Here is a 13,031-nt window from a genome sequence, read left to right as displayed (position 1 = left end):
TCATGCTTTGGAGAAAGTGCTAGAGGAAACTGAAGGCATTGCAGCATTGACCCCTGGCTCTTCTTGCCATCGATGCATGCACCGCCGGCGTGCATTCATGAAGAAGTTACTGACAGTGTTGAGCTCCAGGCCCAGCTGCTGGGAAATGGTTATTTGCATCTCCTTTGAAGGACGCTTGTTTTCTTTGAAGATAGCAATCAAGGTACGGCGTTGGAGATCTGTAAAAACCAGTCGCTGTTTTTTTGGCTGCAGGTTACGGTCCTTTTGTTGTTCTTGTTCTTTACGTTTACAAGCTGAGAGAAAGAAATGAGAGAAAATAATTAAAAGTGAGAATATATCAAATATACGTCTTTTAACTATTGTAAATTTCTGAAAAGAAAAGTAGGAGGAACTGTTGATCGGTCACTAAATTGAAGACCCTAGCTTCAGTACTAATCTATGCTGACTTTCTAGCACATGTTCCAGTTACATAGTTACATTGTATATCCTTGTACAGTGCCTTGCAAAATTATTCACCCCCTTGTGTTTTCTTGCCTCACAACCTGGAATTAACATGGATTGTTTGAGGATTTGCATAATTTAATTTACAGAACATGCCCCTAACTTTGAAGATTTTTTTTTTATTGTGAAGCAAACAACAAATAGGGCAAAATAACAGAAAAAGTCAATGTGCATAACTATTCACCCCCTAAAGTCAATACTTTGTAAAGCCACCTTTTGCGACTATGACAGCTCCAAGTTGCTTTGGATAAGTCCCTATGAGCTTGCCACATCTTACCTCTTGGATTTGTGCCCATTACTCCTTGCAAAACTGTGCCAGCTCCTTCAAGTTTGTGCTTGTGAACAGCAATTTTTAAGTCTGACCACAGATTTTCTATTGGATTGAGGTCTGGGCTTTGACTAGGCCATTCCAACACATTTACATGTTTCCCCTTAAACCACTCAAGTCACACGCAGAGTGGTACAAGTTTTTCTCAAGAATATCCCTGTATTTAGCACCATCCATCTTTCCCTCAACTCAACGCATGATGCTGCCACCACCATGATTCACTGTGGGGATGGTGTTCTTTGGGTGATGTGTTGGGTTGGGTTTGCGCCAGACATAGCGTTTTCTTTGATGGCCAAAAAGTAAAATTTTAGTCTCATTGACCAGAACGTGCCATTTTGTTTTCTGTTGAAAGTAATGGCTTTCTTCTGGCCACACTGCCATAAAGCCCAACTCTATGGAGCGTACGGCTTATTGTCGTCCTATGTACAGATACTCTAGTCTCTGCTGTGGAACTCTGCAGCACTTCCAGGGTTACCTTAGATCTCTGTGCTGTCTCTCTGATTAATGCCCTCCTTGCCTGGTCCATGAGTTTTGGTGTACAACCGTCTCTTGGCAGGTTTGCTGTTGTGCCATGTTCTTTCCATTTGGTTGTTTGATGGTGCTCCTAGGGATCATCAAAGATTTGGTCATTTTTTTATAACCTAACCCTGACTTGTACTTCTCAACAACATTGTCCCTTACTTGTTTGGGGAGTTCCTTGATCTTCATGGCAGTGTTTGGTTAGTGGTTCCTCTTGCTTAGGTGTTAGCCTCTGGGGTCTTTCAAAAAGGTGTACATATGTAATGACAGATCATGTGACACTTAGATTGCACACAGGTGGACATCATTTCATTAATTATGTGACTTCTGAAGGTAATTGGTCGCACCAGAGTTTTTTCTGGGCTTCATAACAAAGGGGATGAATACATCCACACATGCCAATTACCAGATTTTTATTTCTGAAAAATAGTTTTATGTATATGTTTTTCTAATTTTACTTCACCAACTTAGACTTTTGTGTTCTGATCCATCACATGTAATTCAGATTAAACAAACATCGAACTAATGGCTGTAATGTAACAAAATAGGTAAAAAGCCAAGGGGGTGAATACTTTTGCAAGGCACTGTATGTTGCGGTTGTTCAGGTTCTTATCTCATATTTTTTTGAAACTATCGATGCCCACCCCATTGAGAGCATCGCCTGTGGTAGGGAATTACACATCCTTGCCGCTCTTACAGTAAAGAACCCTCTATGTAGTTTAAAGTTAAACCTCTTTTCTTCTAATTTTAATGAGTAGCCACATGTCTTGTTAAACTCTCCTTTGTGATAAAGTTTTATCCCTATTGTGGGGTCACCAGTATGGTATATGTAAATTGAAATCATCAAGCGTCTCTTCTCCAGAGAGAATAAATTCATTGCTCGCAACCTTTCTTCATAACTAATATCCGCCAGACCAGGGGCGGACTGACCATTGGGCCACTTGGGCACTGCCCGAGGGCCCCATGCCACTAGGGGGCCCCATCAGGGTTGCCAGCCTCAGTAAAACCAGGGACAGTATGTAAAAATGTGTGTTTTTTTTTTTTACATCTGTCTCTGAAATGTCTCTTACCGACATCCTTTTGGTCTAAAAATCCTGAGATTATAGCTGCCCCACCTCCCCAGTACCTTCTCAGCCAATAGAAACATGTCTGTGAATACTGTGTGATTGTATACTGTGTGTGTGTGTGTGTTTGTGTCTACTGTGTGGCCCCATAATCTCCTACTGCCCGGGGGCCCCATGAGTTGTCAGTCTGCCTCTGTTCCAGACCCTCTATTAGCTTTGTTGCCCTTCTTTGTACTTGCTCCATTTCCAGTACATCCTTCCCGAGGACTGGTGCTCAGAACTGGACAGCATACTCCAGGTGCGGCCGGACCAGAGTTTTTTTTTTTTGTTCTTTTTTTTAGCATGGAAGGATTTTGGAACATTATAACATTCTTGTGGCAGACAAAGTAGAAGATGAAAATATCATAAGACTCATGCCACCAATTATTATAGAATTTAATACCTCAAGTGTGTGTTTGGGGGGGGAGGTAGTGAAGGCTGAAGATTAGAGCAAAGCTTTCCAGCCTGACTGTGGTATAAACCATGCTCTTAACTAGCATTGGGCATCCAGGACATGTGCCCTACATTTCTTCCTAGGAGCCCATTTCCCAACACAGAAAATGCCAATGCACAAGGCCTGTGATCCACTGTCATCAAACAATGGAGATCAGAAGCAAATGATACAGTACTAATCAAAGTAGCTCTGTGCCTTACAATCATAGTGATTAGAAATGTAAATACAGGTTTGTACTATACACATTTTTGCATTTTTTTCCTTCAAGACACTCTTCTTTCTTTCAGTTGAAGCATAATTCAGGTAGATTAAGAAGCTAATTATTACATTCAGTTATTGCTATAGAGAAATTATATTGTAAAGTCTTCTCTCACAAGGACATGTATTTAGAACCCAGTCATTTGAAGCCACTGACACTTCCCATGTCTTCCCTTCATTGTTTTTCACCAATTTGCTAAAAAAAATTACAACATTCACAATGCATACAAACATTTACTGTGCACATCTTTTGCCTAGCTTATAGGGAATGAGAGTAAAGAAGACAAAAAATTGAAATGAGGAGGAAAGTGGCAGATTACTGGAGAAAAGTAGTAGTATAACAACATGATGGAAAGGAAAGGAAGCTGGAGCTCACTATATAATTGGATTAAAAACTAGATTTTAATACAGGTCTGATAGTTCAGTGAAAGCATTAAGTAATTTGTTTCTAATATTATCAAAAGTTCTGATGTGGTTTCTACTTAAATTTTCTTCCACATAAAGAAAATATTACTTCAAATGGCTACCGATGACATTGCATTAGTGTTGCAGTGGCTTAGAGACTTTAGATTTATTCTTTGAAGGGACAAATTAGATGTGGGTCATTTTGCACTAACTATGTAGTATGGCAAATAAAGCCGTTTTGGTGATAGATCTATGGTGATAAGTTCTAACTCCACCAGCAGGTGAGACTGGTGTGGAGAAAATGGTTTCTCCATTGTAGGTTTTTTTTAATGCAGCTAATTTAAGGTCCATAAATCCCACAGCCCAACCTAAGACACAAGGAAAATGTCAGAGATACAATTTTGTCCAATTTTAGCTATATAAAGTGTGCTTTCCAGTGCTTTAGTAAACATATTAAGACATTGTAAGGAACATGCTTTCTACTAGGGGTTCCATCCAGTCTCATATTGTCTGAAGTGTTGCAGAGTCTCTTTAAAACTAGCAGAGAGCTCTATATTATATTTAAAAATATGCCCTAGCCTAGCCCATATTATTATATGTTTATATTTTCCATGTTCTTGTTTCACTGAAGATGTTATATTAACATTACATCAATCACGTCACTACCCAGAATGCAGCATATGTCTGCATTCCTAAAAAAAAAAAAAAATATGATGGACATTTACCAACAAACGTTTGGTTTTGCAGTAGTAAAAAAAACAAAAAAAAAACACATAAATGTTTCTAATTGCTGTCAGCTTAAATATATATGTGTATTAGTATGAGCAAACGCTGTTCATTTAAAAAGAGCTTGTTCGATGATCATTCATTGTTTCTGTATTTTGCTGATGCTACACAACCTAGTTCTCCCTCCATCCGTCTTCTTACAGCTGCATATAAAGAAAATCAATCACCGTTTCAGCCAGTTATACTTACAGCAGAATGTGGGATGTGGAGCTTGCATGCATACATCTGCTGATTAGCACGGCTCATGTGAAGCAGAGCAAAACCACATCTTAATTGATATGTATACCTTCTTACTGTAGGTTCAGAGGCAGCCATTAGAAATACAGTGTGTATAATACTATTCTACGCACCTAACAGGTTGAACAGATTTTCTCTCTTATACTGATCCATTGCAAAAAATTTCTTGATTGACAAAATTACGCTTTTACATTTTTTTGTTCTCTTAAATTTGTATTGCCAGCCTTACGGGAGAGGAAATTATGAAGTGTTTCCAACAGACATTGCTATAACGTTCTACACAAATAAGGTGGAGCCAGCCATTATAAGGACAAGCAGCTGCGAATCTCTCACATTTACCATGTTGTTCTTTATAATGTCTTACTCATTTTCTGATCATTCTGCTATATTTGTTAAAATGATCTTTATTCTTGCCATTTTATTCTGTGTTGATTTGTGTATTTGGTAAAAAAAAAAAAAATCTGTGAGAATAAGTGCTGTATCCCAGTAATATAGAGGTAATGGACTGCATCTCTTGAAGACAAATAACACCACCTGTGGTGATATCTATGGACAGTTTAAAGATTACCTGATGGCTTCTTTACCAGAATCGCCGAAATCACAAAACCTCTTTTGTTTCGTGTTTCTAAATGTTGGCAAGATTCCTATTCCAGTTGTCTGTAATATAACCAGCAATTTTCAACACATTTTAGTTAAGTGTAAGATACTTGCTGGCAAATACAATGACTTACCAACTGCTCTCAAAAATGACCTGCTGTTTCAAAGTGGCTGATTTAACCACATGTAAGTGAAAATACCCAAAATTTTTATTTTACATGTAACGGCTGTAACTGGTCCTTATGCTTTTTAAATTTAAATATAGTGATACATGAAATATATATATATATATATATATATATATATATATATATATATATATATAGTTATTATACTTTAATTCTATCACTGGCCAGGCTGCCAGATTTGCACTCATCAGTGTCTCCAAGGTAAAAACTGATAGATTGTGCAAATCTATTTTTTTGTACATAGGACACCGATATTAGTGTGTTGTTTTATGTTGGATTATTAATGCACTCTGATGCTTGGATTATGGGGAATGCATATATTTATTTACAGTGTAGATCTAGAAAGCAGACATAGTAATCTAACCTGTAATTGATAGATGTTTACATTTATATAGATTATAAACGGTTTGGGATTTTTAAAAATGTTCCACTAGACATTGGTCTTAAAAGGGCATTTTAGTTTGCTAACATTCATGCAGCTCAAATCAGGTTTACTAAAGGAGTTGAGAATCTTCACTTCAATTAGCCAGTGTTTCTATGTGAAAATATGGAAAGTATTATCTGTCTGTACTGCCTAAAATAAAGACAATTTAAAGCGATATTAAAACAGAGTTCCACCCAAAAGTGGAACTTCCGCTTATTAGTTTCCTCTCCCCCTTCGGTGCCACATTTTGTACCTTTCAGAGGGGAGCGGGTACCTGTTTTAGACAAGTACACTGTCCCCAATTCTGTCAGACCTTGCCACGACGAGTTACATCAAAAGTTCGGCCCCCTCCCTCCTCTTTCTTTGCTGCTGGATCGGTGAGGCTTAATGTACATGGGACGTTTTAACCACTTCAGCCCCAGAAGGATTTACCCCCTTCCTGACCAGAGCACTTTTTGTGATTCGGCACTGCGTCGATTTAACTGGCAATTGCGCGGTCATGCAACGTGGCTCCCAAACAAAATTTACATCCTTTTTTTTCCTTTTGGTGGTATTTTATCACCCCTGCGGTTTTTATTTTTTTGCGCTATAAACAAAAAAAAGCGACAATTTTGAAAAAAACGCATTCTTTTTTTACTTTTTGCTATAATAAATATCCCCCAAAAATATATAAAAAAAAAATTTCCCTCAGTTTAGGCCGATATGTTTTCTTCTACATATCTGTGGTAAAAAAAAAAATCTCAATAAGCGGTTATTGATTGGTTTGCACAAAAGTTATAGCGTCTACAAAATAGGGGATAGTTTTATTTTTATTAATATTTTTTGTTTTACTAGTAATGGCGGCAATCAGTGATTTTTATCGTAACTGCGACATAATGGCGGACACATCTGACATTTTTGACACATTTTTGGGACCATTGGCATTAATACAGTTATCAATGCTATAAAATTGCATTGATTGCTGTAAAAATGTCACTGGCAGTGAAGGGGTTAACCACTAGGGGGCGGTGAGGAATTAAATATGTCCTAGGGGAGTGTTTAGAACTGCCTGGGGGATGGGCTGTGTGTGATATGACACTGATCGCTGCTCCCGATGACAGGGAGCAGACGATCAGTGTCCTGTCACTAGGCAGAATACTGGGAGATACTGTTTACATCTTCCCTGTTCTTGAGCTTCTAGACCTAATCATGGTTTTCCCCACGGGCACGATCACAGAGTTCACGGCGGGAATTTGCTTTGCCCAGCCGTGCCATTCTGTCGACGTATATATGCCGACAGCGGTTGGCAAGTGGTTAAAACCTCTCCTGAACAATTTAACTTGACAGATAGCAACCAACGTTTTGCCGCTTTTAGCCACATTTGCGTTTTGTTGTTTTTTGCAAATAGTCTAAAAAGGAAAATGCCTGTAAAATGCCTGTAAAATGCCTGTAACGACTATAAATGACCCTGTGTACATGTACTGATAAGATAACATAGAGAAGAGTTCAGGGGTTAATTTTCTCAACCAATGAATAAAAAAAAAAAAAAAAAAAACTGTCATTAAAGTGATTGTAAAGGCTTGTTTTTTTATTTTTATTTTTTAAAAACAAACATATCATACTTACCTCCACTGTGCAGATCATTTTGCACAGAGTGGCCCTGAACATCCTCTTCTGGGGTCCCTCGGGCAGATCTCGGGGCTCCTCCCCACATCAGACAACCCCCTTAGGAGAAGCGCTCTCTGGGGGGGGGGGGTTACCTTGCGGCACGCTCCTGAGTCCAGCATTTGCGTCCATAGACATGAATGCCAGATTCGGCCTCGTCCCCTCAGTGCCCTCATCATTGGATTTGTTTGACAGCAGCAGGAGCCAATGGCTGCACTGCTATTAATCTATCCAATGAAGAGCCGAGAACCCCAGGCAGAGGAAGAGTGCATCTCCAGCGTGTGAAAAGCTAGGACTCAGGTAAGTAAAGCGGGGGGGGGGGGACTGAGGGGACGGTCACTGGCAGGTGCATTAAGGTGAAAAAACACGAGGTTTTAAAACCCCTTTAAGTCTGCCTTTTTTTGGTAAAATTGTTAAGCAATGTCTACCTTTAACAGCTTTAATGATATCTTTGTAACAATGATATAAATATCATTAATAGGTTTTGCATTTGTGAAGCTAGGCTATTGTTTGCATCTGTTTTCCATAAAGCCAAATGAAAACATTAGAATGCATTTAAAATGTTGCTGATGTGAGTAATATCGGAATTATGCAGCTGGATTATTCAATTATTTAATAGGCGTGAAACGTTTAAGGTTAGTCTAATTTAATTCATTTCTTGAAGTCTGCTTTTCTCCTCGATTCAAACAACATTTTCTAGCTTTGCCTTTCCAAAGACTGATTTTCCAATGATGGCAAAGATTTTGCCTGCAATGCATTTATGGTGGCGTCTTAAAGATTCATTGTATTGACTAACTAGTAGGCATAGTTACACATGTGTGTGAAAATAGATTTTCTTATCCAACCGAACTGGTCCATTTACAAATTCTCCCAGATTTTCTAATATGGGTAGTTTCTGGTCTATGACATAACTCATCAAGTGCAGACAAGCTTGAGATTTAATAGAGTGTTCTTCACTCATCCTTTTCATGTCCTCTCTTCCAGTCAACCTTTTTGCTAAAAAAATCAATAACACATTTCTTAAAAGAGAATAAACAGTCAAGACACTTTATGGAAAGAAGACAAAGAAAAACGGGGAAAGACATCCCTAGATAATAGCAAATGATACACAGCTTATATGCATAAAGATATATAAAGCTAATTGCTGGCTCACTGCTTGCAGAAAGAAGTTGAAGAATTACTGTTTGGAAGAAAGAAAGAAAAATGTTTTTCTACCACAATTTATTCAAAGTAAAGGATATAATGCTTCCACATGTGACATATAAAATACAGTGCATCCGGAAAGTATTCACATCATTTCACTTTTTCCACATTATGTTACAGCCTTATTCCAAAATGTATTAAATTCATTATTTTCTTCGAAATTTTACAAACAATACCCCAAAATGACAACGTGAAAGAAGTTTGTTTGAAATCTTTGCAAATTTATTAAAAATAAAAATGAAAAAAAATCACATGTACATAAGTATTCACAGCCTTTGCTCAAAACTTTGTTGAAGCACCTTTGACACCAATTACAGCCTCAAGTCTTTTTAAGTATGATGCTACAAGCTTGGCACACCTATTTTTGGGCAGTTTCTTCCATTCTTCTTTGCAGGACCTTTTAAGCTCCATCAGGTTGGATGGGGAGCCCTGATGCACAGCCATTTTCATATCTCTCTAGAGATGTTCAATTGGGTTCAAGTCTGGGCTCTGGCTGGGCTACTCAAGGACATTCACTCAAGGACATTAGCCACTCCTTCGTTATCTTGGCTGTGTGCTTAGGGTTGCTGTATTGTTGGAAGATGAACCTTCACCCCTGCCTGAGATACAAAGCGCCCTGGAGCAGGTTTTCATCAAGGATGTCTCTGTACCTGCTGCATTCATCTTTCTCTCGATCCTGTCTAGTCTCCCAGTTCCCCCTGCTGAAAAACATCCCCACAGCATGATGCTGCCACCACCATGCTTCACTGTAGGGATGGTATTGGCCAGGTGATGAGCAGTGCCTGGTTTCCTCCAGACATGACACTTGTAATTCAGGCCAACAAGTTGAATCTTTGTTTCATCAGACCAGAGAATTTTGTTTCTCATGGTCTGAGAGTCCTTCAGGTGCCTTTGGCAAACTCCAGGAAGGCTGTCATGTGCCTTTTACTGAGGAATGGCTTTTGTCAGGCCTGATTAGTGGAGTGCTGTAGAGATGGTTGTTTCATCTGGAAGATTCTCCTCTCTCCACAGAGAAATGCTGGAGCTCTGTCTGAGTGACCATGTGTTCTGGGTCACCTCCCTGACTAAAGCCATTTTGCCCCGATCACACAGTTTGGCTGGGCGGCCCACTCTAGGAAGAGTCCTGGGGTTAAAAAACGTCTTCCATTTACGGATGATAGATGCCACTGTGCTCATTGGGACCTTTAATGCTGCAGACATTTTTCTGTACCCTTGCCCAGATCTGTGCCTCAATACAATCTTGTCTCGGCGGTCTACAAGCAATTCCTTGGACTTCATGGCTTGGTTTGTGCTCTGACATGCACAGGTAACTGTGGGACCTTTAATAGACAGGTGTGTAGCCTTCCATATAATGCCCAATCAACTGAATTTACCACAGGTGGACTCCAATCAAGTTGTAGAAACATCTCATGGATGATTAGTGGACACAGGGTGCAACTGAGCTCAATTTTGAGTGTAATGGCAAAAGCTGTGAATACTTATTCATGTACATGTGATTTTTTTCGTTTTTTTATTTTTAATACATTTCCAAAGATTTCAAACAAACTTCTTTCACGTTGTCATTATGTGGTATTGTTTGTAGAATTGCAAGGAAAATAATGAATCTAGCCCATTTTGAAATAAGGCTGTATCCAGACGCACTGTATTCTAAGATTTTATAATGAAGCAGTTAAACCAGATTTCCACCCTCCCCACCCTTTTTTTCAGCCTACTCTAAACTTTGTTGCGGGCTGTAACCATTTTAAATACTCACCTACCAAGCAGATACAGCGGTGTCCTGTAGAATTCTTTTAGAATTCTGTCTCTGCTCACGTTTCCATCTTCATAGGTGATATCATTGAGAGGCCTGTCGGCTCTGCTGGGTTCAGCCACCGGGCCTCATAGTGATGCACCGACAAGCTTGCTTCCTTCCTTCTTACTCAAAAAAGGGCTATGCCTCCTGGGATATGTAATCTGCATATCCCAGGAGACATAGCAGGTATAATTTGCCTAGGCAAGTGATGTGCATGGGGGCAGGGGTGACATTTTTACATGGAAAAAAAAGGTAAACAAGAAAAAAAAGAGCACTCTGTGTGAAGAGGAGGGGAGGAGGGGTGGAGAGGAGGCAACTTATATGTGAGGGTGACTATCTGCTTTAATTACCGATCCAGAAAAGTTCCCTATGTGTGACATAGTTAAGAAAAGAAAAGCAGGGAAATCATTGGTACTGAGTTGGGTATGCATTGCAGGAAAGAAGTGCAAGTTTTTAAAGCGACCAATACAATGATTATGTTATTCTTAACTCTCTCTAGGAAAATAACAGGGAATTGGTTGCCATAAGCAGCATCTTTTGGTTCATACAGGTGTTATAAATCTGGCCAACAGTATTCATTTATAAATCGCCCAAATGGTGTGCGCTTTTAACTGTACACTCCCTTCTTTTACTGCAAAATTACGCCGAAAAAATAAAACATTGCAAGCATGTGGGCTCTTTATTGCAAAAGAGACATGCAATTTTTTTTCTGTAATAAAACAAACCTGCCTATTTGCATGTGCAGCTCAGTGTATATTGTTGGCATAACTCATTCCCCAATTAAATGAACTCCAATGCACTTGTGTGGGAGTTTTATCATTCCAGACCATCCAATCATGGTGGCTGAAGAACATGAAACCGGGGTGACAGGGTGAGAATGCTGGTGCGATAAAGAAGGGAAGATGAATATTGTTTGCTTTAAAGTGGTTATAAACCTTCACATATATCCAGTGAAGTGACTGGCCTCACATGATACACATAGATTAAACAAATCCTCCTACATAGGTTGTACCTGTTTATTTGCTACACTGTCTTCTCTACAGCCATTCAAAGGTCACAGATCAAAGTCTATTTATCGGCTCCAGAAGGCAAAGATCTGACGTCACACGCTGAGCAGCATAGAGCAGGGACCTGAGTGTAAACTGAAACCTGGGTGGAGGGAATGGACACACCCCCACACCGTGTCATAGTGAAACATGCACACAGATGAGGCTGTCAATTATTTACTGTGTGCTAGGGGGGGGGGGGGGGGTGTGACTCATGCAGACAGCATAGGGAAGAGAAAGGATTCAGAAATTATACTATGTGCTTTGGACTGAGGCAAGTACAAACAATAGAGGAATCTGCTTTGCTTTACAGCCACTTTAAAACCAAAATTTATTCTGCTAATATTTTGCCTTCCACCTGATTCCATTGTTCCTCCCTCATAAACATAATTATATATAAGCTTTCATTACATAACTTATTTTAGACACCGTGATTTCATCACTGGGTCTCTGTGCTTCTCCATGCAAAGCAGATAAATCATGGCGGGTGGGAGGGGCCAGTAGGATGCTATACATAAGGGTTTATTTACTTAAAGTGAACAGTACAAAATCTAATGTTGCTGTGCATGGTAGCCAATCACCTTGTAACTTCAGCTTGTTCAATTAAGCTTTGACAAAAAAAGCTGGAAACTGATTGGTTTCTATGCACAGCTGCACCAGATTTTGCACTCTCCAGTGTTAATAAATCAACCCCAAAGTATCTTAACCACAGGCAAATTCTGACATTTCTCTCCTACATGTAAAAATCATCATTTTTTTGCTAGAAAATTACACGGAACCTCCAAACATTGTATATGTTTTTTAGCAGGAGACCCTAAAGAATAAAATGGTAGTCGTTGCAACTTTTTATCTGGCACGGTATTTGCGCAGCAATTTTTCAAATGCTTTTTTGGGGAAAAAACAGTTTCATGCATTAAAAAAAAAAAACTGTAATTTTTTTTGCATAATGTGAAGGATGATGTTATGCAGGGTAAATAGATACCTAACACGTCATGCTTCAAAATTGCACGTGCTTGTGGAATGGCGCCAAACTTCAGTACTTAAAAATCCCCATAGGCGACACTCTAGAATTTTTTACAGGTTACATGTTTTGAGTTACAGAGAATGTCTAGTGCTAGAATTATTGCTCCCATTCTAACGTTTGTGGTGATACCTCCCATGTGTGGTTTAAATGCCGCGTACTTATGTGGGTGCGACTTACGTATGCTTCTGAGAGCGAGCACGCGGGGACAGGGGCGCTTTAAAAAAAATTAAATCTTATTGTTAATTTTACTTTTATCTTTCTAGTTTGATGCTTTCTCTTTCCATTTTTTTAATGACTTTTATTCCTATTACAAGGAATGTAAATATCCCTTGTAATAGGAATATAATGCATGACGGGTCCTCTTTACAGTGAGATATAGAGTCAATAAGTACCCAAATCTCACCTCTAGGCTGGGAAACCTGAAATAAAAACAAAACAAAAACAATCCTGGCTTCCTAGCCAAAGCGGTGGCATTTTTTCAAACTTCATAACATCGCACCCGGCCTCCACACGATCATAGAG

General features: G+C 39.2%; 1 protein-coding gene across 1 annotated transcript in view; it reads right to left on the bottom strand.

Moving 5' to 3' along the window:
* The window catches only part of LOC143974449 (hepatocyte nuclear factor 6-like), a 165,273-nt gene continuing 152,242 nt past the window's right edge, over positions 1-13,031 (bottom strand). The window contains exon 2 of the mRNA XM_077475867.1: positions 1-293. Within this exon, the coding sequence (XP_077331993.1) occupies positions 1-293 (293 nt within the window). The remainder of the gene's footprint in view (positions 294-13,031) is intronic.

This window comes from Lithobates pipiens, unplaced genomic scaffold (genome assembly GCF_037356315.1).
Source record: "Lithobates pipiens isolate NorthernLeopardFrog02 unplaced genomic scaffold, aLitPip1_a1.2 Scaffold_13, whole genome shotgun sequence".
Taxonomy (NCBI): Eukaryota; Metazoa; Chordata; class Amphibia; order Anura; family Ranidae; genus Lithobates; species Lithobates pipiens.
The sequence above is the reverse complement of the archived record's forward strand: the minus strand, read 5'-3'. Positions and strand labels throughout refer to the sequence as shown.